Genomic DNA, 25632 nt, shown 5'->3' with positions numbered 1-25632 from the left:
TTCCCAACGCAAGATTGCAGAGAACTTAGGTCTTTCAACATCTACAGTACATAATATTGTGAAAACATTCAGAGAATTCAGAGACATCTCAGTGCATAAAGGTCAAGGTTGGAAACCACTGTTGAATGCGTGTGATCTTCGAGCCCTCAGGCGGCACTGCCTAAGAAACCGTCGTGCTACTGTGACAATTATAGCCACCTGGGCTAGGGAGTACTTCGGAAAACCATTGTCACTTAACACAGTCCGTCGCTGCATCCAGAAATGCAACTTGAAACTGTATTACGCAAGGAGGAAGCCATACATCAGCTCTATGCAGAAACGCCGGAGAGTTCTCTGGACCCGAGCTCATCTCAGATGGACCAAAAGACTGTGGAACCATGTGCTGTGGTCAGATGAGTCCACATTTTAGCTAGTTTTCGGAAAAAACGGGCGTCGAGTTCTCCGTGCCAAAGATGAAAACGACCATCCTGATTGTTATCAGCGAAAGGTGTAAAAACCAGCATCTGTGATGGTATGGGTGTGCATCAGTGCCCACGGCGTGGGTGAGTTGCATGTATGTGAAGTTACCATTGACTCTGAGGCGTATATTAGGATTTTAGAGAGACATATATGTTGCTATCAAGGCAACGTTTTAGCAGGACAATGCCAGACCACATTCTGCACGGGCTACAACAGCGTGGCTTTGTAGACACAGAGTGCATGTGCTTGACTGGCCTGCTGCCAGTCCAGATCTATCGCCTATTGAAAATGTATGGTGCATCATGAAGAGGAGAATCAGACAACGGAGACCACGGACTGTTGAGCAGCTGAAGTCTTATATCAAGCAAGAATGGACAAAATTTCTAATTGGAAATCTACTACAATTAGTATCCTCAGTTCCAAAATGATTAAAAAGTGTTATTAAAAGGAAAGGTGATGTAACACAATGGTAAACATGCCTCTGTCCCAACTTTTGTTGAGTGTATTGCAGCCATCAAATTCTAAATTTGTGTATATTTACAAAATACAATTAAGTTGGTCAGTAAAACTATTGAAAATCTTTTCTTTGTACTTCTGTCAGTTAAATAAAGGTTCACGTGAATTAACATATCACAGATTTTTGTTTTTATTGCATTTTGGAAAATATCCCAACTTTTCTGGAAATGGGGTTTATACTTCTACCCTGATTTCTGCTTAACTTTCTATGGTTTTCCTTGCTTTGGTTGAGTCAAAAAGCTTCAGGTTTTCACTGCTTTGTGTCCATCTATTTTTAGACGTTTTGTAAAGTCTTCTCGGGTTTCATTATTTTTCCCAAACGATTAAAGTGCTGAAATTTTTTTATCTACTACATTTCTTGGAAAGGATTCCACAGCATTAATCTTTAATAAGCTTGCATCAATAGTACAGCTAATTTGCATTAGATGCCTTATGACTTAGTGGCACAAGTGCTAAGCTATGCAGAGCAGTGAGGTCTCTTGTTATATCTGAAGACACCAATGAGATAAATGTTTTCAAGTGGTTTCCATATCTCTAGGCTATGAAATGGAGGGGCAGGGGGAAAGAATAAGCCCTTATCTGGATAATTTAGCTCTATAGTCACCACATTGAGGAAAGGCCATTTAGCTGAAGTAGTGAGGTACTGGATAGCTCCCCAGCCTGGGAATCAAGTCCAAGTGCAAGTTTAATTATTCAATCATACATGAATATAGCCAAATCATACAGTTTTCCTTTGGGCCTAAGATGCAAAACACATTACCCTCAGCACACTGCACATAGTGCATGTGATTACGATTGCAGAAAAACATAGTCACAAAGGAAAATAATAATATAGCCCAAGTCTCTGAGTGGCATGACTGTAGATTGATGGTAAGTTGTCCTGGTCTAGCTTGTTCTTCTCCAAGTGAACACCGGAGGGCAGCACCAATGGGAGGGGCCACCCCCAACCCAGTACAGATTCCAGCACGTCCACAGAGGCCTCGGCTCTCTCCTACAGTTCCTTAGTGTCTCCTCCAGACTACTGAGAAAGCCGAGCCCGTGCTGTGGGCCCAGTCCTCTCCACAACCAAGGCAATGCAGCACCCCCCCCCCCACCGTCGGATTCACCAATGAACCAGACTTGCGGTATTCTACATTACTAATGTCTAACATGGTCTTGCGATCTCAATTAAAACATCCAAGACAATCACTTGCACCACATGCACAACAACGATATGCAGTAAGTCCAATTCCACCACTATAGAGCAACTTGCTGATGGGTTAGTCCTGGAGTACTTGATGTTAGTATCCAGCAGTGACTTATGATCGTAAAAAAGTAGTAAAGGATGAACAAATACATCTTTGATTGGAGTGGCTGCTGCACCTGAGCATGCCATAATCTTACTGGAAGAGGATTATGATCTGTCCTCTTCTCATTGCTTCCATTCTGGAGGAGATACAGAATCCTGCAGATGCACACTCAAAATTTTAGAAACAGCTTTTTCTCCTTTGCCATCAGATTTCTAAATGCCATCGGGTTCATGTACCCATCAACTTACTTTCTGCCCAGCATGCCTATTGGTATTTAGGATAGCAAGAAATGTCCTCCATCTTGTCTGTCATGCCACTCAGGGACTTGGGCTATATTATTATTTTTTTCTCCATCTTTTTACTTGTGTTATTATTATTATTATTTTTCTCCATCTCTGTCTGTCTGTCCTTGGCCATCTTTCCAGAAACCAATATTGGCCTTGGTCTTGGCAATGTTCAGGGCTTCCTTCATTGTGCCAGTAGTTGCTTCTTGGTTTTCACTACTGTCAATTATGTGAGTCCAGGGTGGAGACTCAGAATACCATTGCATTAGATGTAGAAGGATTGCTGTTTCCATTACAGTTTTGTTTGACCAGTCAGAGTTGAAGCCCTGAGGTGACACGACACCCCCTCCCACAAGCCTAGAAGACTCATAGTCTGGCCTCTACCCTTTGACCTGTGTGGCACGGGTGACCATACCAAGAGTCAAAGCATAAAGCTTTGGCTGTCCGGTCATTGAGGTTCAAAAGTCTCCAAACCATGGCAAGGTAGTGGTCCTCTTGGAGAAACCCATCAACATTATTTCGTTGTCATTTTTTTTTTGCATTATGTATTTCTGACTTAATTCTAATGTAACTTTTTATGACTTCTATAGTATTGAAGCCATAAAACAACAAATTTCATGGCAAGCAGTTGCAAGAAAAAGTTTGTGAACTCTTTGCAATTACCTAGTTTTAGAAACATAGAACACCTACAGTACAATACAGGCCCTTAGGCCCACAGAGTTGTGCCAAACATTACCCATAGCCCTCTATTTTTTCTGAGCTCCATGTACCTGTCCAGGAGTCTCTTAAAAGACCCTATTGCATCCACCTCCACCACTGTCGCCAGCAGCCCATTCTACGCACTCACCACACTCTGCATTAAAAAAAACTTACCCCTGACATCTACATCCAAGCACCTTAAAACTGTGCTCTCTTGTGCTAGCCATTTCAGCCCTGGGAAAAAGCCTCTAACTATCCACACAATCAATACCTCTCATCATCTTACACACCTCTATCAGGTCATCTCTCATCCTCCGTCGCTTCAAGGAAAAAAGGCCGCGTTCACTCAACCTATTCTTATAAGGCATGCTCTCCAATCAAGGCAACATCCTTGTAAATCTCCTCTGCACCCTTTCTATGGTTTCCACATCCTTCCTATAGTGAGGCGACCAGAACTGAGCACAGTACTCTGTGGGGTCTGACCAGGGTTCTATGTAGCTGCAACATTACCTCTTGGCTCCTAAACTCAATCCCACAATTGATGAAAGCCAACGCACTGTATGCTTTCTTAACCACAGAGTCAACCTGCGCTGCAGCTTTGAGTGACCTATGGACTCGGACCCCAAGATCCCTCTGATCCTCCACATTACCAGGAGTCTTACCATTAGCACTATGTTCTGCCATCATATTTGACCTACCAAAATGAATCACCTCACACTTATCTGGGTTGAACTCCATCTGCCACTTCTCAGCCCAGTTTTGCATCCTATCAATGTCCAACTGTAACCTCTGACAGCTTTCCACACTATCCAGAACACCTCCAACCTTTGTGTCATCAGCAAATTTACTAACCCATCCCTCCACTTCCTCAACCAGGTCATTTATAAAAATCACAAAGAGTATGGGTCCAAGAACAGATCCCCGAGGCACACCACTGGTCACCAACCTCCATGCAGAATATGACCCGTCTACAACCACTCTTTCTTTGCCTTCTGTGGGCAAGCCAGTTCTGGATCCACAAAGCAATGTCCCCTTGGATCCCATGCCTTTTTACTTTCTCAGTAAGCTTTGCATGGGGTACCTTATCAAATGCCTTGCTGAAATCCATATACACTATATCTACCGCTCTACCTTCATCAATGTGTTTAGTCACATCCTCAAAAAAATTCAGTCAGGCTTGTATGGCACAACCTGCCTTTCACAGAGCCATGCTGACTATTCCTTATCATATTATGCCTCTCCAAATGTACATAAATGATCTTCAATCATTTATCTCTCTCCAGTACTATGGTAAAGGAGATAGAATTGTGATCACTATCTCCAAAATGCTCTCCCACTAAGAGATCTGACACCTGACCAGATTCATTTCCCAATACCAGTTCAAATAAAGCCTCTCCTCTTGTAGGCTTATCTACATATTGTGTCAAGAAACCTTTTTGAACACACCTGACAAACTCCACCCCATCTAATCCCCTCACTCTAGGGATATGCTAATCGATATTTGGGAAATTAAAATCTCGCACCACGACATCGCTGTTATTATTACACCTTTCCAGAATCTGTCTTCCTATCTGCTCCTCGATGTCCCTGTTACTATTGGGTGGTCTACGTATAAAAAAAACACCCAGTAGAGTTATTGTCCCCTTCCTGTTCCTAGTTTCCACCCACAGAGACTCCGTAGACAATCCCTCCATCTCTTTCTCCTTTCCTGTAGCCATGTCACTATACCTGATCAACAGTGCCACGCCCCCACCTCTTTTGCCTCCTTCCCTTCCTGTCCTTTCTGAAACATCTAAAGCCTGGCATTCGAAGTAACCATTCCTGCCCCTAAGCCATCCAAGTCTCTGTAATGGCCACAACATCATAGCTCCAAGTACTGATCAAAGTTTTCTGCACTAATTATTCATAAAATGTGGACTGATCTTCATCTCAATCACAATAACAGACAAACATAATCTGCCTCAACTAATAACATAGAAACAATTGTTCTTTTCATGTCTTTATTGAACGTATTGTTTTATCATTCATTGTACAGGCTGAACGAAGTATGTGAACAGTTGTATTTAATAACTGGTAGAACCTCCTTTAGCAGCAATTACCTCAACCAAATGTTTCCTGTAACTGCTGATCAGATTGCACAATGGTGAGGAGAAATTTTAGACCATTCGTCCATACAAAACTGTTTCCGTTCATCAATATTTCTGTGATACCTTGCATGAACAGCCCTCTTCAGGTCATGCCACAGCATCGCAATTGGATTAAGGTCTGATCTCTGACTTAGCCATTCTAAAACACAAATATTCTTTTTAAACCATTCTGTTGGTGATTAACTTTCATGTTTCAAATCATAGACTGGTTGCATTATCCAACTTCTAATAAGCTTCAGGTGACAGACTGCTACCCTGACGTCCTCCTGTAAAACTTCTTGATATAATTTTGAATTTATTGTTCCCTCAATGATTGATTGCAAGCTGTTCAGGCCCTGAGATAGCAAAACAGCCCCAAACCATGCTTCACAGTTGGGATGAGATTTTGATGTTAGTGTGTGGTACCCTTTTTCCTCCAAACATAGCAATATGCATTTCTGCAAAAAAGTTCAACTTTTGTGTCAGCCGTCCACAGAACGTTGTCCTAGACGCGCTGTGGAACATCCAGGTGGTGTTTTGCAAACTTGAAATGTGCAGCAATGTTTTGTTTTGGAGAGCAGTGCTTTCCTCCGTGGTATCCTTCCATGAACACCATTCATGAACCAGAGACTTTAGCAAGTTCCAGGGATTTCTTCAGGTCTTCTGCTGTTATCCTTGGGTTCTTTTTCACCTCCTTCAGCATTGCACATTGTGCTTGTGGTGTGATCTTTGCAGGATACTGACTCCTAGTGGGGTACCCTCCATTTGTAGACAATTTCTTTTACCGTGGACTGATGAACACTCAAGTCTTTAGAAATGTCTTTTCCAACTTTATGCGTCTCTACAATTCTTCTGAGGTTCTCTGGAAGTTGTTTTGATTGCTGCATGGTACACATAAACATATTCCTCGAGAAGAGCAGGTTCTGTGTGTAAACTGACTTTGTGTATGTTTTTATAGGGCAGGGCACCTCTACAACCCACACCTCCAATTTCGTCACATTGATTGGAACACCTGACTCCAAAAGAGCTTTTGTAAAAGGCATTACTCCAGAAGTTCTTATATTTTTTTGAACTTGGACTGTGATTGTTTAAATGGTGTACAAAGTATTGACTTGGAGCAGTATAATTGTGTGTTATTATTTTGAGGCAGATTGGTTTTGTCTATTATTGTGACTTAGACAAAGATCGGGCCATATTTTATAAGTAATTAATGCTGGAAACAAGGTAATTGCAAAGGGTCCACAAACTTCCTTTCAACTGTACGTCAGTGATAATAGATTTGGTCCTGATTCTGAGGAGCCAGCATGGCATTGTGCCTTTCAGAAATTTAGAAGGTCAGAAAAACAGATGAGGATAAGAAAGTGGATATTGAGTATTTACATTTTATAAGGCCTTTGACAAGTCCTGCATGGTAGATCTGAAAGGTTAAGTCCTTTGGAATCCTGAGAGAGCTGGTTAGGTAGATTCCAAATGGACTTGAAGCTAGAAAGCATAGGTTGGTGGTTGAAGGTTGTTTTTCAGAATGCAGATTGGTAATAAGTGGTGTGCTACAGGGATTGTTGTTGGGATCCATGTCATTCATTATAGCAAAGATTTGTATATAAATGCATGACAAATGTATGTTTGCGATTGATATAGAATTAGCAGTGTGATAGTGAAGAAGGTTATCATAGATTGTAGGTTTTTCAGATGTGGTGAACCGGAATCAGGTTTATTCTCACTCACATATATTGTGAAATTCATTGTTTTGTGGCAGCAGTACAGTGTAACACACAAAAGTGCTGTAAATTACAATAAATAAATAGCACAAAGAAGCAACAGCAAAGTAGTGTTCTGGTTTCATGGAAGGATCAGAATCTGATGGGCAAAGGGAAAAAAGTTGAGATGTTCAGTGTGTGTCTTCAGGCTCCTGTGCCTTCTCCCTGATGTAGTAATGAAGAACTGGGGTGTCCCAGATGGTGAGGGCTGTTAATGATGGAATCTGCCTTCTGGAGGCATTGCCTTTTGAAGATGCCCTTGATAATGGGAGGATTGTGCTAGTAATAGCTGATCTTGATCATTACAGAAGTGGGCCAAAGAGTGGGAAATGGATGTCAGTACAGCTGAGTGTGAGGTGATAGATTTTGGAATTTCAAATCTATATTGGACATAGTCTGGATGGTAAAGCCCTTGAGAGTATAATGAATTAGGACCCTGTAGTTAATTGAAAATGGCTTCACAGGTAGAGAGGGTGATGTAAAAGGAGTTTATCATGTCGGCCTTCATCTATACAGGCATTGAATATCAAAGTTGGGAAGCTATGTTGCAAATGTCCAAGTCGTTGGTGAGGCCACGCTTGGGGTACTGTGTACAGTTAGAGGAAAGATGTGCTTAAACTGGAAAGAGCACAAGAAAGTTCTAGGAGGATGCTGCTAGGATGAGAGGTTGTGAGTAAAATGGAGAGATTGGGTTGGCTAGGTCTTTATTCGTTGGAATATAGGAGAATGAAGGGAGATCTTAAGGAAGTGTTTAAAGTTGCAAGAGGCAGTTCTTTCCCCAGAGTTGTTGAGTCTAAAAGTAGGGGGCACAGATTTAATATGAGATGGGAAAGATTAAAAGAGGACCTGAGAGGTTACAGTTTCATGCAGAGGCTGGTGAGTTTATGGAATGATGTGCCAGAGTCAGTGGCTGAGGTGTCATTTAAGAAACAGTTGGATGAGAACGTGAATCAAAGGATCCTGGGAAAATAGAAGAAAAAATGTAGGCAACTGGGATTAACAGAGTCAATGCAGTGGCTTCATCTGGGAAGTCACTCTGGAGTTGCTGCTCTGGACTCTGGACTTGATTACCCAGAAATCAGAACTCGGGATTCAATCACTCAGAACTCTGAAATCAAAACCAGAAACTTACTTTGTATCAGTCCTTGAGCTAATCCCCCTGCCCCACTCTAACCCACATTCCATTGTCAGTCCCCAAGCAAATCACACAGGCCCACTCTCTCCCAAGAGCCATATGTTGGTACCAAATCATATGACACATCCCCTCACTCTTCCTCTAGCCCTGTATCAGCCCTCAAACTAGTTGCACTAGCCTGCTCTCTCCTCAAAGCCCTGTGTCAAGTCCCCAGATTAATCTTACAGGCCTATTCTCCCCCCTTCCCAACAGCCTTGTGTCAGTCCCAAACACAACTTCAAACTCTCCTTCCAGCCCAAATTAATCCCACAGGTTCACTTTCTCCCTAGTCTTTGGTGCAGTCCCCAAACCAATTCCAACACCCCACTCTCTCCCCAAAGCCCTGTTGATCTCAAACCAGCCTAATGCCCTGCTCTCTCTACCCCCAGTGCCATTTCAGAGCACAAACAAATACCACTGCCCAGCAGTCTTCTCACAGCCCTATGTCAGTCTACAAACTAATCCATGACCCTCTCTTTCACAGCCTGTATGAGTCTCCAAACAAATGCCACTACCCCACGCTGTCTCCATGACCCTGCATTGAAATGTCGAGTGTTTATTCACTACCTGATCTGCTGAGTTTTTCCAGCATTTTGTACCTATTGCTCTGGATTTCCAGCATCTGCAGAATCTCTTGTGTTTGTACTTACAGGTTTTGTTCTGCATTTACTGCTTTATGGAACAGAGCCCATTTTAAATTTCAAACAAGGAAGGATGATAAACTGTCCTAAATAGAAATTGCTTCCCATACCTCAGGAGTCAACAATTTGCAAGCCTTCTTTATGTGAACCATCATGTAGCCCATGACACTAATCCCATTTTCCAGCACTTGGTCTTTAACCTGTCACATGACCATTCAAGAGCTCTTCTAGGTACTTTATAAACATGACAGTACTTATCCTCATCACCTATTCAGGCAACAAGTTTCCAGACTTGCAGCCACCCTCCTGGTGGAAACCATTTTCCTTAGATTCCCTATAACTCTTAAACACTGGTTTTACATGTTTCTCATTATAGGGAAAAGTTTTGCGCTATGCACCTGATCTGCACCTCATAATTTTCTAAAGAGGGTAGAGCTAGATGAGAGGTTCAGGTTCTTAGGAGTTAAGATGATCCACACTTCCCGCTGGTCTAGCCACATTGATGCCACAGCCAAGAAAATGCGCTAGTTCCTCTACTTTCCCTGAAGGCTCAGGAATTTAAGTGTGCGGCTGATGTGATTTTCACCAGTTTTTGCAGATGTACCATAGAAAGCATAAGGGTGTGGCACAGCAATTACTCTGTGCCAGGTCCTCAGCACTGCAGAGAATTATGAACACTACCCAGTCCTTCACACAAACCAGCTTCCCTTCCAGTGAACAACACACACAAATTGCTGTGTTCTACCAGCAATTTGTGTGTGTTGTTGTTTGAATTTACAGCATCTGCAGATTTCCTCGTGTTTTTCCTTCCAGTGTCTCTGTCTACACTTCCCAATGCCTTAGGAAAGCAGCTAATATGCTCAAGGAATCCTCCCAGCCCAGCCCAATCATTCTCTCTTCTCCTCTCTCCCAATCAGCAGTTTATAAAAGCTTAAGAGCACAAATCATGGTGTTCAAAGACTGCTTTGTTATCTGACTCTTGAATACACCTCTAATATGTTAATAGATGAAATTTGATCTCGCAATTGACCTCCTCATGTTCAAGTTTAATTGTCAATCAACCATACTCAGGAATATAGCGAAATGAAACAGTGTTCTTCTGAGGCTAAGGTGCAAAACACAGTACCAACAGTCACGTATAGCACATATAATTATAATAGCAGAAAAACATAGCTACATTTTTTTTTAAAAGCTCAAGTCCCTGGGTGTCATGGTCTGTAAATTGATGGTACATGAACGTTGTCCTGTCCGCAGAACAAGCCCATAGCAGTTCCTTATCTTGCAGGAGTACAGCTGCAAACACAATCCAGCTTATTTTACATCAAACAAAAACTAGAGGGCAGCTCCAAAAGGAGGGGCCAGCACCCAACTCAGCACGGAATCCAGTGGCACATAGCCAGCCCCGGCATCTCCTTCCTCAGCAGTCCCAACAGGAAACTCCGAGGCATGAGGGCCTTGTCCATGCAACAGCCAGGTGCCTTTGGTCTCGCCAATTAGCCAGTGAATCAGACGTGTAGTATTCTACATTACCAATCTCCAACAGGGTCTTGTGATCACAAAAAAATCATCCAAGGCAATCATTTGCACCATCCATTGGATGCGTCGCCTCTGACATCCTCTTTACTGGGTGGCTGAAGCAGGTTACAATATAGTGCGCAACAAGTCCAGCTCCACCTCTATCCAGTAGTGTCGTGCAATCATACAAAGGTATAAAGGATGAACAATTACACCTTTGTTTAGACCTAGAGAGTGCGCCACCATCTTACTGGCTCTTGTAGATTGCTTACAAACTGCAGTGCACTGCACTTTCTCTACAATTTGTTTCCCTTCTACTGCCTCGACCCACTTATGCATGGAATAATCAATCTGGATGGCAAACAAAACAAAAGCTCTTTATTGTATCTCAGGAAACATGACAATGACAAAAGAACACCAACAAATATCCACCAGTTCATCCCTTCACCAAAAGGACAAATTACTTCAGCTGAGTGGGACTCAAGATCTATATCAAACCACTGCTTTTCCAGGGCACACTCTGGGTCTCCATTATTGTAATGCAGCATTTAACAGAAATGCCCGTGACTGAGTGTCATAGAAAAGTACAGCACAGAAACAGGCCCTTTGTCCCATCTAGTCCATGCCAAAACCACTTAAGCTGCCTACTCCCCTCGACCTGCACCAGGACCATAGCCCTCCATGTACCTATCCAAACTTCTCTTAGATGTTGAAATCGAGCTCTCATACAATACTTGTGCTGGCAGCTCATTCCAGCTCGTTATTTTTAGTCTTGGCTAATGGCCACAGCCATGCCTACTTTTTCTCCAGTTCTCCCTATTGACATTATGTGGTAAAGTGATACATTAATAAGCAATTATTTACAACAAAATTATTTATAGTAAGGCATCTCTGCGAAGCCTGAAGAGTCAGAAAGCTTTGTCAGCTGTCACTGCGGTGGGTTTTGGATGCTTACTTCCAGGCTTTAAAGAAAGTGCGTTGAAAGAAAGCCACGCTGGCCAGCGGATCTGTCTTGGATGCCGCCCTCCTTCAGTTGATTGGGAATTTGATTACTAATTGCAGAGGCTGTCATGGGAGGCTGTTAATTGGAAACAATCTCTTGCGCAAGATGGCAGCTTTTCTTTGATACGTTTTCTTGGCCCAGCAGAGGGTGATGGTAGAAATATCCTCACCCTCTCTACCTGAGTTGAACTCGATCTATATCAAACCGCTGCTCTTCTGGGACTGGCTCTGGATCTCCATGAGGTAATGCAGCACTCAATGGAAGTGCCCGCCAGCACTTTTTCTCCAGTTTTCCATAAACCCCACCACCTCTGTCATGGGATTGCCCTTGTCTATCAGCAAAAAGTGTGTCCATGTCTACTTTATAAGGCTAACTCCTCCTACCCCTCCAAACATCAGTCTATCACTGAAACTCTTATTTGTGTTAACTGGAGTAGATGTTGCCCTCTTTGCTTTTGTGATCCCTTGAGAATATCTGTTTCATATCATTTCAGAGAAGGATGCTGAAGAGTCCGTGGAATGCCAGCTTTGGAGCAATCGTATTCCTGTCCTTACTTTTATTGTAACCAATTCAGTTGAACACATTCCTATCAGTTACCACCCACCACTCACGTATTCTAGGGGCAATTTACAATAATTAATTAATGTGACAACAGCACACTTTAGTGAGGAAATTGGAGCATATGGGGAAATATGTGTGGTTACAGAGAGAGCATACAAATTCAGAGGTCAGAATTGAGTCTGTGTGACAGCCTTGCAGCTTCTTTGCTGAACTGTTTACCTCCCAGTCACACTTGGAGAGGTGCCTTCTGGAGTAGCATGAATACAAGGGGGACTGAGTGGCATCAAGAAATGTTGTTTGAGCCTGAAGATAAAAGTCCTGAAGTACATTATCAGCTGAATACCGTGATAGATCGGCTTACAAAAAGCATTAAGCTTTCTTCCCACAACCTCAGTGACCCTGGTGCCAAGTAGTGGCTGCTATTCTGTTTAAGACTCTATTTTTATTCAGTGCAGTCAAGCGATGTGAGAAATTGAAAGCTCCAAGGCTTAGAATGAATGTTAATCTGATACTGCAAGAGCTCCTGACTAGGCAAAATAATGAATACATATTATCCCTGGGTGTAGTAATTAAAGGAGGCTACATTATATTTGGAAATGTGCAGGACTGATGTGCTCTACCCGGCCAAGTCAAAGTCTGGAAAAAAAAACTCACTATTCTGTTTATCTTGTACCCTGCATAATTAGTTTTTAACCAGTGTTAGGGTTTGATGTTGGTGGCTTTAATAACAATTTAATTATGATGTATGGCTTCTGAGGGGTGTGGAGTTTTTTCCAGCCTGTAGTCACTCTTAGCAGTGTTTACTGTTTACCAGATCTTAATGAAACAGCTTCTGCACTAGATGACGTGTTTCAGTCATGCTGTGATATCCTGCGATCTCAATTAATATTAATTCTTTCTTTTCTTTAGGAATGTTAACCATAACAGACTTCATAAACATACTGCATAGATACTACAAGTCACCTATGGTGAGTAGTCTGAATTGTTAGCCTTAATTTTTGGACGCTAGAATCAATAAATTGCATGAAAATACAATCATATTTTATTCATGTAGTCTGGGGTGTCTGAAGGAAATTTCAATCTATTTTGTTACATTGGAATTGACTGTTCAATAACCCCCAGTGAAGAAAAGACAACCATTGGGAGTCACTTAATTAATTCAACTTCATAGCAAAGTTGCAACTTGCATTTACAATTTATTCCAAAGTATAAGCTGACACCCCATTTTCAAGGTTAAAAAAGTGACTTTTTCATGTTACCTTTGTATTAAGCCAACCCCTTTTGTAGAGGTTTTTGATTTAACCAGAAAGATCACAAGATCTCACATGCCGGTACTCAGCTTTGCTGGATCCAGAACTGGGAAATTTTGTGAATCGATACCTGCTAAGAAAACAGGCCTACACATTGTAGAGCATTATAGGCGAATTCTTAATAAATAAATCAGGGAGAGAAATTTTGGATTATGTTTCCAATGGAAAAGAATCCTCTGAAATGTAACCCCCGTGAAACCATTTAGCGCCCATCATAATCTCGTTAAAACATAACACAGGGTGGTGGGATCAGTACGTCTACTCAGTATTGAGTTTGCAACCACCATGTACAAAAGATTAAAATGAATGCAATATGATGCTGGCTTCGAGCTGAAGGTTGTTGATTTAGCTAAAGGAACTAGTAATTCTGCAGCTGCTAAGAAGTTTAGTGGAAACGAGAGAGAGTGAGAGAGTGAAGAGGACACGCTGAGGGAAATGCCAAAGACGAAATGTGCAAACTGCAGGAACTGGAAGAAAAGGTTTTTGAGTGGGCGAATCACCAGCGATCATTTGGATACATTATTACCAGAGAAATGATTCGAGTTCAAGTGTTGAAATGGGTCGAAAAACACTGTGAGGTCTGCGAAAATTTCAAAGCTACGCGAAGTTGGTGCACCCGATTTATGAATAGACGTGATCTTGTGTTAAGACAAAAAACAAAGATTGCTTAGAAAATTCCCATGGGGTATTGTTTATGTCTAAAAACGCTGCTGGATGGACGAAGCGAGTTGCTTGAAGTAGGTTAAAGAGGTGTGGCGTCGAAGTCCCAAAGGTTTTGGGAAGGAAAAGTCGCTTTTCTGGACGTGTTCAAAGCGCACTTATCAGGTGAGACAAAAGTAGCATTGGAAGCTGAAAATACGAACATTGCAGTCGTCCCCAATAGTTTGATTTCCGTGCTCCAGCCACTAGATGTGAGTTTAAACAAACTATTCAAAGAATTCATGCTTCAACAGTGGAACAAATTTGACTCAAAAACAGCCAATAAATACGACCTGTCTTTTGTGTATTTGTTTTTCCAAAGTTGGCACCCTCTGTATAAGCCGACCCCCTAATTTTAGGACCGAAATTTAGGGCCAAATTCTCAGCTTATACACCGGAATTTACGGTATTATTGAACTTTCGTTACAGTGTAAGGCGTCAAGGTGCTTTACAGCAGAGCGAGCAGACAAAAAACCATGTGTGTGTATAAAGGTACTATTATTCTGAGAGACCTTGGTGTCCTTGAACACAGATGACTGAAAGCTTATGTAAAGGTAGGCCAAGCAATTAAGAAAGCACACAGTATGTTGGCCTGTATGGTAAGACAATTTGAGAAGAATAGAGGTGCACTTGTGCATTTCTCCCATTACGTAACACTCTGGTGAGACTGCACTCGGAATATAGTGTGGAGGTCTGGTCTCTTTACCTGAAGAAAGATATACTTGTGATTGGAGTGATCAAATCACATACATACAGTATTTACACAGTACATAATGTGTGGGTGTGACTGTACTCCCTCGAATTTAGAAGTATGAGATATGATTTCATTGAAACCATACTAAATTATTACACAGCTTGACAGGGTAAAAGCAAGGTTGAAGCTTCCCCAGAATGAGAAAATAGAGAGGGGAGTCAGGAGGCAGAATGAAAGGTCACTATCTCAAAGATGCGAAAAAAAACCTTCACCCACAGGATGAGAATGTTTGACTCTACAGAAGGGTTGTGGAGGCTTGGTTGTCAGATTCAGATTGAATTATCACAGCTACATGGAAAGATAGAGTGAAAAGCATCATTTGTGTTAACAACCGAAGAATGCGATAGGGGCAGCCTTCAAGCCTTCAGCCACACGTTCCAGCACCAACGTTGCATGCCCACAGTGCTTGGCAGGACAACACAGAAAACAACAGCAAAATAAGCTCCTTTCCTCATTCCCAAGTTGACTGACTTCAAGTGCAGATCGGAGGCCTGACCTCTAACTGCCCCATATCCCTAAACCCTAACCTGAGCCCTAACTCCCTTTTCTGTCCCCAAAACCATCCCTACAAACTTAAAAAAAAACAACAAAGTCTGAGCCACGATCTCAGTGGAGACTGCAGCTTGACACTATTTTGACCAAAAGAGTTGGCAGGCAGAGTTTAATATCTACACATCTATCAAGGGATCTGGATTGGTGTAGAAAAATAAAACTGAGATAGAATATGTTCCATGATCTTATAGATGGCAGAATACTCTGACAGAATTGAACAGCTGTGTCCTGTTCCTACAAATGCTGTAATCTGTGCTATCTAGGAACAAGGCATATTTTAAAATCAAAGCATTCACTGGTGATGATGCCCTTTAAAACAAAAAATCATACGATCGTACTCTTCTGCTGTATCACTCATTTATTTCATAGGGATTCAAGTAGCCTTGCTTCCATTTTAATTATGTGGATTAAGAGGTGACAGATAAGGCCAATTGCATTTTCTACCTGGTGGAGAAGGAGTGCCTGAGAGGACATGTGGGTGGGTAGTTTGTGAGGTGCTACACTCCTGTGAATGTGGTACTTCTCGTCCTTCCAAAAGGAGATTCTCGGTGCTGTCACTCCTCCACTTCCCAGGAATCAATTGCACTTTCTCAAAGTGGATTTAAGCACATATGTGAATCTTTTCCTTTGTCCACCTGGTAATCTCTTTCCATAACAGCTTGGAATAGAACACCTGTTTTGGGAACCTGGTGTAAGGCATGGGAACAATGTGGTTATCAGATGCACTATCTGACAGCTAGTTTGCTGTCAGGAAATCATTGTTGTGCTTCATTAGCACCATCTTAAACCAAACTCCTGGATGGGAAGGACTGGATTGATCTTGGAGCAGGTTAAAAGGTCGGCAGAACATCCTGGGCTAAAAGGCCTGTACGATGCCATTCTAAAAACAGAAATGCTGAAAGTGCTTAGTCAGTCAAAGAGTATATTTGGAAAGAGAACTGGTTCATGTTTCAGGTCAGGGATCTTTCCTCAGAACATGCTCTCCTGGGTATTGTCATGACCTTTATTGTCTGTACACAACACTTCATTCAGAGATATTCTTTATGCTGCTCCTATTATTGTTCTCATCAGGTGAAAGTCGTTATTGTTTCCCAGCTGAGGAATGTGAATCATTGCTCAGTGTATTTCTTGCTAGGCCAGAAGGTGGAGTTGATATTGGAGAGGCATAGGTAATGCAACTCGGCAGAATAGGTGTCCAGGATAGATTATGAACTGTAGGTAGAGGAAGGCAAACCGAAAGAAAATGTGTACAGAGGAATGCAAATTAAAGTGTATCGGTATCTGCATTAATGTATTGGATGTAACAACATTTTGGAACCAGAGTCATTGGTTTTTCAGTAGAAATCATGATATATCTGCAGAAGCCAAAGTCATAACTGGGCCTGGATTAAGCATGGTAATGCAATATTGTGAAGTGAACTGGAGGATCAGGACAGTAATAGAGAAAGAGGAATAATAATACTGATCATAGAGTCACAGAAATTTGAGATGCAGGAGTTGGTTATTGTGTCTGTGCTGATATTCAGATTACTTTTATTCCCCGATTCTCTCGCTGGTTACATCTTCGAGTGTATCCAGATATTTTTATGAATGTAACAAGAGTTTCTGTCTGAAGCAACGTATTTTCAGGCCATGAGTTTCAAATTTCTACTTACATATCTCCAGTTTGGATGAGGGGTCTGGACCTGAAACACTGACTGTGCATTTCTTTCCATTGATGCTTCCTTCCCTGCTGAGTTTCTCCAGCGTTTTGTGTGTTGCTCCAAATTGCAGCACCTACAGTTTCTTTCAGTTCCACTCGTTGAGATCTGCTCGCTAGTTATTGACCACTCTCCAGGAAATTTGATCCTTCCTTTTCAACCTGTCAGTTAAATCACCTTCAACTCCAAAGGATAGTAGTCATTCCTCGTTGGTCTATTGACTATAATTCTCCAGCTCTGGAGAATTATTTCTTTTTATTTAGAGCTATCACATGGGTCACTAGGTCAGTATACATCTGAATAGCCTTAACCAAAGGTTTCTAGACTAACCCTTTCCTCGCCCTCACCTCTTTTGTATTCCATGTCTCAGCTGATAAGTGCATGTGCCCAATAAAAATGGGAAAGGAGAAGAGGATGGAAGCGTTCAGTGGGTCAGGTGGCATCTGTGGAAAGAGAAATAGTTAACCTTTAAAGTTGAGAATCCTTTATCAGAATTGGTATGTATCTCGCTTGCTTAGCCACTTTATACCTGTGCCACCACTCTCATGTGGACATCCTTCTGTTATTCTGCAGCAGTTGCATCCTACCATTTATCATTCATAAACACTTCTTTTTATTCTCCACGTTATCTCAGCTCTCTAAATTAGGCAATATCATTATCGTGAAGCCATATCATATGAATTGAATTGGATACAGAGCTGCCATGGCCTCGGTGCCGAAAGGCCTTTTTCCAGTGGCACAAGAGTTCTATAATTGTACCTAATCCATAGTAATCCAGAGCTAAGCAAATTAAAGAGGCAGTAATGATGCTGGGAGTTTGTTGTTGAACTGTGGGAAATCAAAACGCAAATGAAGGATTATTTTGAAGCAAGTTAAGGAGACAGGTATTAACAATATGATCAATGAGGAGCAGTTTTCTTGAAGCTTTGCTGAACAATTCAGCTTTGGCAAAGACACAGTTCATGCACATAAGTGGTTTCTGCTGAATTTATAGCACTGAGGCAGAAAATGTGAGGAAAAACTGCCCCCAGCATTCTAATTCGTCAAAAGTGATTAAGTAAAAGGGAAAATACAGATATTAGATAAGACTAATCACTTTTGACAAATTAGTGTTGGGGGCTATTTTTCTCACATCTGCTTCACTACTGGTGCATGAACAGGATGTCTGCCAACATTCTGCCAAAGCTGAACTGTTTGACTTAATTTTATTTAGTGTAGCAATGGCAAGAGGGAACCCTGTGGCAGCCAGAATACTGCTAAGAATTCAGGTCATGTTCGGGTTAAGCACAAAGGATTGATGATCAGTGATACGGATCAGTAGTGCGAAAAATTAAAATGAGTTAGTAAGGATTTGTGTTTCTGTGATATAAAACTGACAATGAATGAATGAAATTTTATTATGGTCAGTACAAACATAACAAAAAGCATCATTTTCAACGATGATTTTATAAGACAAAATTTAAATAATGAAAATGGTTAAAACAGACCGAAAAGGTGTAGGCTGAAGCTACAGCTTATTACGCCTAACCCTCTTATTTATACAAAAATACTTGGTGTCAATCATCACATCAAAACAAAAAAATTCATAATCTTTTAACACAAAGTCCAATTTCAAGTATTATTTATTTACATTACTCCCATGCATTTAAAATCATGTATTTTATATTTGTTCATTAAATTATTTTTAAATAATTTTTTAAACTTGTTAAGTGTGGTGCATGTTTTTAAATTCTCACTACAACTGTTCCATAGATTCACCCCTCTGACTGAAATACAAGGATTTTTTACATTTGTTCTTATCCTTTGTTTTTGAAATATACATGTTCCTCTCAAATCATGTTGACTTCCTCTCATTTTAAATCATCTTTGGACATTTTGTGGTAACTGTCCATTTTTTACTTTATGCATAACTTTATTACTTTAAAATCTATGAAACCTCTGAATTTTAAAGTGTTTAGTTGAATAAATAGTGGATTGGTTGGCTCATAATAACTTGTCTTATTTACAATTCATATGACTTTCTTTTGGAGTGGAAGAATCGAGTTTGTATTTGTATTGTATGTATTTCCCCGTACCTCTACACAGTAAGTCATGTATGGGACTATAAGTGAATAATGTATACAAAAATTCCTTTCTTTCTTTCTAAATCTTTTTATTATTAGTAGTAATATGGACAGAATACAAATGATATATTGTTAAAGAAATTACAAACATACAAATTCCATTACATATGAAAAAAAACATAAACAATAGTTACAATATAAATGAGTTTACCAATACATAAGCCATACAATATATGTATGAACATGGTAAGTCTAAATATTTCATAATATATGATATTAAAAAAAAACAGAAAAAAGAAAGAAAAAAATATAATGCAAAACTAGCTAATCTACTAATCTAATAACTGATAACTAATATAGAAGAAAAAAGAAGCAAAAAAAAGAGAGAAAAAAAGGGGGGCTGTTTATAATATCTCACAAGAATAAATATTCATCAATGCCGTCACTTCCGGTCCTCTCAACGTACTCTCATATTAGTCCTATCTGTGATAGATGTCAATCTGAAATTGCGTCTTTAACTCATATGTTTTGGTCTTGTCCATTTTTGGAAAAATATTGGAAAGATATTTTTGATATTATTTCTGCGGTTTTGAATATTGATTTACAACCTCATCCTATTACCACAATTTTTGGTTTACCAATGTTAGACTCACTGCATTTATCTTCTTCTGCCCGTCGAATGATTGCATTTCTAACTCTGATGGCTAGAAGATCTATATTGTTGAATTGGAAGGAAATTAATCCTCCCACTGTGTTTAATTGGTTCTCTCAAACTATGTTATGTTTAAATTTAGAAAAAATTAGAAGTGGTGTTTTTGAGACTTCTATTAAATTTGAAGTTATGGAGACCATTTATTCAACATTTTCATATGATGTAATATGACCCTGTTCCAAGTTCATTTGATTTCCCAGCTTTTAGCTTACAAAGATTCCTGATTTAAGAAATCTTGTGCTTTGTACAGTATTGCAATAGATTTTGACATTTTTGCTTTGACATAATTTATATGTGGTTTCCAGCTTAATTTATTATCTATTACCACTCCTAAAAAATTTTGTTTCAGATACATTATCAATTTCAACATTATTTATTCTGTTTACTATACGAGTTTGGTACGCAGTTTCCAAATATTATGAATTTAGTTTTATTTAGATTCAGTGATAATTTGTTAGTATCAAACCATTTCTTTATCATTTTTAGTTCTTTCTCCACTGTATCCAAAAGTTGTTTCAGATGTTCCCCACTACAAAATATAGTTGCATCATTAGCAAATATTATACATTTTAATGTCTGACAAATCATACATATATCATTTATATACAAAATGAACAGCAATGGATCAGGCACTGAACCTTGTGGAACCCCACAAGTTACCCTCAAAAGTTTTGAATTTGAGTTGTTTATATGTACATACTGATATCTGTCTTCCAAATAACTACTTAACCAGTCATGTGCCACCCCTCTAATACCATCTCTTCCTAAATTTGTTAATAATAATTTATGGTCAGTGGTATCATATGTTTTTTTTAGATCAAGGAATATTCCCGCTGTGTATTCATTTCTTTCTATAGCGTTTGATATTTCTTCAACAAAACCTATTAATGCTATTGTAGTGGTTCTGTTTTTTCTGAAACCACATTGCTGTTCACAGAGTATATTTTGTTTTGTTATAAAATCATTTAACCTTCTTAAACGTATTTTTCCAATATTTTGGAAAACAGTGAGAACAAAAAAACTAGTCTATAATTTGAAAATACATGTTTATCTCCAGCTTTGTATATTGGAATGACCTTGGCTATTTTCATTTTATTGGGAAATTTTCCAGCAATCAAAGACTGATTACAGATATGAGTCAGTGGTTTCACAATACAGTCAATGATGTTTTTGATTAAAAACATATTATATCCATTCCAATCTGTTGATTTCTTGCTCTTTGATTTATATACTATATCAATTATTTCTTTTTCATCAGTTGCTCTAATAAACACAGTGTAATTGTTTATATTGATAATATTACTATTCACTCCATCTTTATTGCTGGGTTCAGTAATTGATTAGCTAATTTAGTTCCCACATAAACAAAGAAATCATTAAACCTATCTGCAACCAAATTAGTATCCTTTATTACCATATTGTTTGAATTAAAGTAATATGGGTAAATGTTTATGAAATGGAAATGGGTTTTACATGTGGTTACGTAGCTGAGAGCAAACCTAACCTTAAAAAGGAGCACTTAATACCTAAAATAAAAGAGAATAAAGCTACCTAAAGGAGAGATAATCAGGGAATACAAAAAAGTAAGCAAAATAGATACATGGAAATACCTTATCTCGGGATAGTGCAAGTCTGCAGGATTTGGAATACTTGTTGAGATTGAGAGAAAAGTGAAATGTAAAATAATTTTGTCTTGATTTTCACAGAGAAAGTAGTTATTGAGATGAGAGCAGTATTGAAACTGTTTGCTGGAAGGTAATACTAAGGAAATTGGCCATGCATAAATCGTGCAGTACAGTATCATAACGGTCAGTGTAACAACTAAACTCTTCTCACGCTTCCAGCCAGGTACAGATATCAATTATAACTGATGACAAACTCTGCCATCTTCTTCAGGAATGACAGGCATGTCTAGTCCAATAGTATTTATACCCCATATTCTGTCCCTCCTGATTGGTTGGTCCTCATCCATTCAGGTTTCTAATCTTCCACCTTGTTTACAATCGAATTCCAGTTCTTACTTAGAGTGAGACCTTCATCTTTGTTAAAATTCTTTTCTTTGAGTTTTAACTCAATGGCTTATTTTACCAGGAGATCCCAAAAGACATTAGCAAGGCACAGTAGTTTTGTGCCATCAAAGTCAATCCTATGCCCAGTGCAAATGCGGTGTTTTACTACCGCCGATTTCTCCGCCAGTGACCCAGGTTCAATTCCTGCTGCTGCATGTAAGAAGTTTGTATGTTTTCCTCGTGACTGCAAGGGTTTCCTCCGGATGCTCCAGTTTCCTCCCACATTCCAAAGACCTACAGGTTAATAGGTTAATTAGTCACAAGGGTATAATTGAGCGGCACCAGATTTTTGAGATGGAAGGGCCTGTTACTGTGCTGTATCGCTAAACAAATTTTTAAATAAATAAACAAACAGAGAGATAGAAATTATTAAATAATTTGCATGCAGGAGCATTTTCAAGGTTTAGTGTGAAGGAATATTTTGATAGAGAACTATGGGGTGGATTGCATTTCTGAATAATACTTCCTTAGGTCCATTGTGCTCATTGTAACTAGTCAAAGTGAGTTACGTTTGTCAGAACTAAGGAATTTATCCATGCATCAGCATGTATTGTTATGACCAGGGGAAAACATGTCAAATTAAACAGGCAAGCCAAAACTTGTTTCAAATCTTTGAGCTGTTTTATTTTATGTAGAGCAAGCTAAAGGAATAATTAAACCCAAATGTAATGTTGCAAATGAAGTACCTGTCTTTGTATAATGGCTGCAATACTGTATCCCGGAGTTTGGAATCAAAACGTTGGTTATAATAGATATCTTTACCTGGCTGGAAGCCCAAGAAGAGTTTATTTTTCTGTATCCCTTGTTGAAATTATATCTGCATTTTTTTCTCTCTTAATATTTTTACTAGTATAAGTTGTATGGATATAATACAAAATTCATAAGGATACAAGTAATTATGAATTACATTTAAATCACAGTAATATGATCACAGTATCCCATATTCCAAATCAATCATAGAAAAAAAATTGAATTATGAAATGAAATAAAGTAGAATGATTGTATTTTATTAAACAAAAATCTACCCCCACTACCAAAGTGAGCTGGTTGGTGAAAAAGAAAAGAGGAAAAAAAACCTTACCATATAATATTATAATAATAATGGCTCAGAACCATACTTTAATAACAGTTCAAAGATTATGAAAATATCTCAGAAAGGGTCCCCATAACATTATAAAATCATGTTTAGAATCAGAAATCAAACAACGAATCTTCTCTAGATCAAGGCACAACATAACTTCAGATAGGCATTGAACATGAGTGGGCGGGGCAGCCTCCTTCCACTTGAGCAAGATCACCCTCCTGGCCATAGGAGACATGAAGGCCAGTACCCGCAAATTAGATGGCTTCAGTTTTGTAATACTATCCTCAACAATACCAAACATGTCAGTCAAGGGATTGGGCTTAAAACTAACATTGAAGAGTACAGAAAAGTTTGAAACACATCTTTCCAAAATTTTTCAAGGCTCAGACATGTCCAAAACATATGAATTAGTGTGGCCACTCCATTGGTACATTTATCATAGTAGGGGGAAATATCTGTGTAGAAACGAGAGAGCTTGTCTTTAGAAATATGAACTCTGTGTACCACTTTGAATTGTAATAATGAATGACGAGCACATAATGATGAAGAATTAATCAATTTTAAAATAGTCTTCCAGTTCTCTTCAGATATGAGAATCTGTAAATCATTTTCCCAGTCTCCTTTAATTTTATCTAAAGAGGCCTTTCCAGTCCCAACAGCAGATCATAAATGTGAGATATTGAACTGTTGTCAAAGGGTTTCAGATTAAAAATTGTATCTATTATATTCTTATCTGGGCTTGTAGGAAATGTATGCAGTTGGGATCTTAAAAAGTCTCTAATCTGTAAATATTGAAAAAAGTGAGTATTAGAAAGGTTAAATTTCGTTGAAAGTTGCGCAAAAGAAGAAAAATTCCCTACATCAAACAAATCCTGAAATCGTTTAATGCCCAATCTATCCTGTTCTTTAAAAGATAGGTCCATTAAAGGTGGTTTAGAAAAGCAATTAGAAAAAGATGGGACTCGAGGAAGAATCTCAATAAACCAAAATGTTTTCTAAACTGTAACCAAATCCTCGAAGTACGTTTGACCACCGCATTGTCAGATTATTTAAAGATAGAGGAAGCGAGGATCCAAGTAAAGAAGTAATGGAAAATTTCATAACAAAATTGACTTCCAAAGAAACCCATATAGGGCAATTCTCACGGTTAATGTAATATATCCAGAACATAATATTTCGTATAGTAACTGCCCAATAATATAATCTAAAATTCGGTAAGGCAAAGCCTCCGTTCTGTTTGGTTTTTAGAAGGTGAACTTTATTTATTTGAGGTTTTTTATTCTTCCATATATAGGAAGAGAGAATTGAATCCAAAGAGTCAAAAAAAGATTTAGAAATTAAAGACAGGTACAGCTTGAAAAGGGTATATAAGTTTAGGTACGATATTCACTTTAATAGAATTAATTCGGCCAATCATTGATAAAGAGAACGGCGACCAATTAGAAAGTGTTTTTTAACATAATTCAATAAAGTTAAAAAATTTTCTTTAAATAAATCTTTATAATTCTTAGTGATTGTTACTCCTAAATACATAAATTGTTTTCTTAAAATTTTAAAGGGAAGGTTAATATTGGATGGTATTAAATTGTTTAAAGGAAACAGTTCACTCTTATGTAAATTTAATTTATATCCTGAGAACTGACTAAAATTGGTCAGTAAACAGAACATAAATGGTAAAGAGGTTGTAACATTAGATATAAAAAGCAATAAGTCATCAGCATAGAGTGACACTTTATGAATAGTACCTCACCTTAAAATACGAGTAATCTCTTTAGACTCTCGAAAAGCAATTGCTAAGGGTTCTAATGCCAAATAAAAAAGCAGAGGGCTCAAAGGACAACCTTGTCTAGTTCCACGTTGAAATTTAAAAGCTTTAGAATTCTGAAGGTTAGTAAGAACCCAAGCGGAGGGAAATAAAGTAATTTAATCCAATGAGTAAAATTAGGTCCAAAATTAAATTTCTTTAAGAATGTAAAAAGATAGTTCCATTCAACTCAATCAAAGGCCTTCTCCGCATCCAAAGATATCACACATTCCGATATTTCCTTAGATGGAGAATGCATAACATTTAACAAATGCATAACATTTAAAATGGGAATATCGATTTTTATTAAATCCTGTCTGATCATCCGAAACTATAGAAGATATAATATTTTCAAATCTGCAAGTCAACACTTCAGATAAAATTTTAGTATCAAAATTGAGTAAAGAGATAGGTCTATATGAAGAATATTCAGTAGGATTCTTATTCTTTTTGAGAATAAGAGGAATGGAGGCTTCGTAAAAAGACTGCTGTAATCTTCCTACCTTGAAGGAATCTGTAAGGGTAGAACATAAGTGTGGTATAAGCAAGGAGGAAAGAGCCTTATAAAACTCTCCAGAGAATCCATCAGGTCCTGGGGATTTCCCAGAATGCAATTCTCAAATAGCCTGAGCAATTTCCTCCTGGGAAGTGGGTTGATCCAATTGCCTACAGTCATCTATCGAAAGATTAGGAATATTTAATTGATATAAAAATTATTAATTGCAATATTTTCATAAACAGGGTTAGAGCTATGTAATTTGGAATAAAATTCCCTAAAAGTGTCATTAATTTCAAAGTGGTCAGTTGAAATATCCCCATTAATTTTATGTATTTCTTTAATTTGCCTATAAATGGTTTCAG

General features: G+C 38.9%; 1 protein-coding gene across 5 annotated transcripts in view; it reads left to right on the top strand.

Annotated features, from left to right (window-relative positions):
* The window catches only part of LOC132395348 (5'-AMP-activated protein kinase subunit gamma-2), a 526748-nt gene that overhangs the window by 442344 nt on the left and 58772 nt on the right, over positions 1-25632 (top strand). For all 5 annotated transcript variants that reach the window (XM_059971827.1, XM_059971826.1, XM_059971828.1 and 2 more), the window contains one exon: positions 12934-12992. In XM_059971827.1, coding sequence (XP_059827810.1) covers positions 12934-12992 — 59 coding nt within the window. The remainder of the gene's footprint in view (positions 1-12933; positions 12993-25632) is intronic.

The sequence above is a fragment of the Hypanus sabinus genome, chromosome 6 (genome assembly GCF_030144855.1).
Source record: "Hypanus sabinus isolate sHypSab1 chromosome 6, sHypSab1.hap1, whole genome shotgun sequence".
Classification (NCBI taxonomy): Eukaryota; Metazoa; Chordata; class Chondrichthyes; order Myliobatiformes; family Dasyatidae; genus Hypanus; species Hypanus sabinus.
Note: the sequence above shows the minus strand (reverse complement) of the source record. Positions and strands in the feature narration are given on the sequence as shown.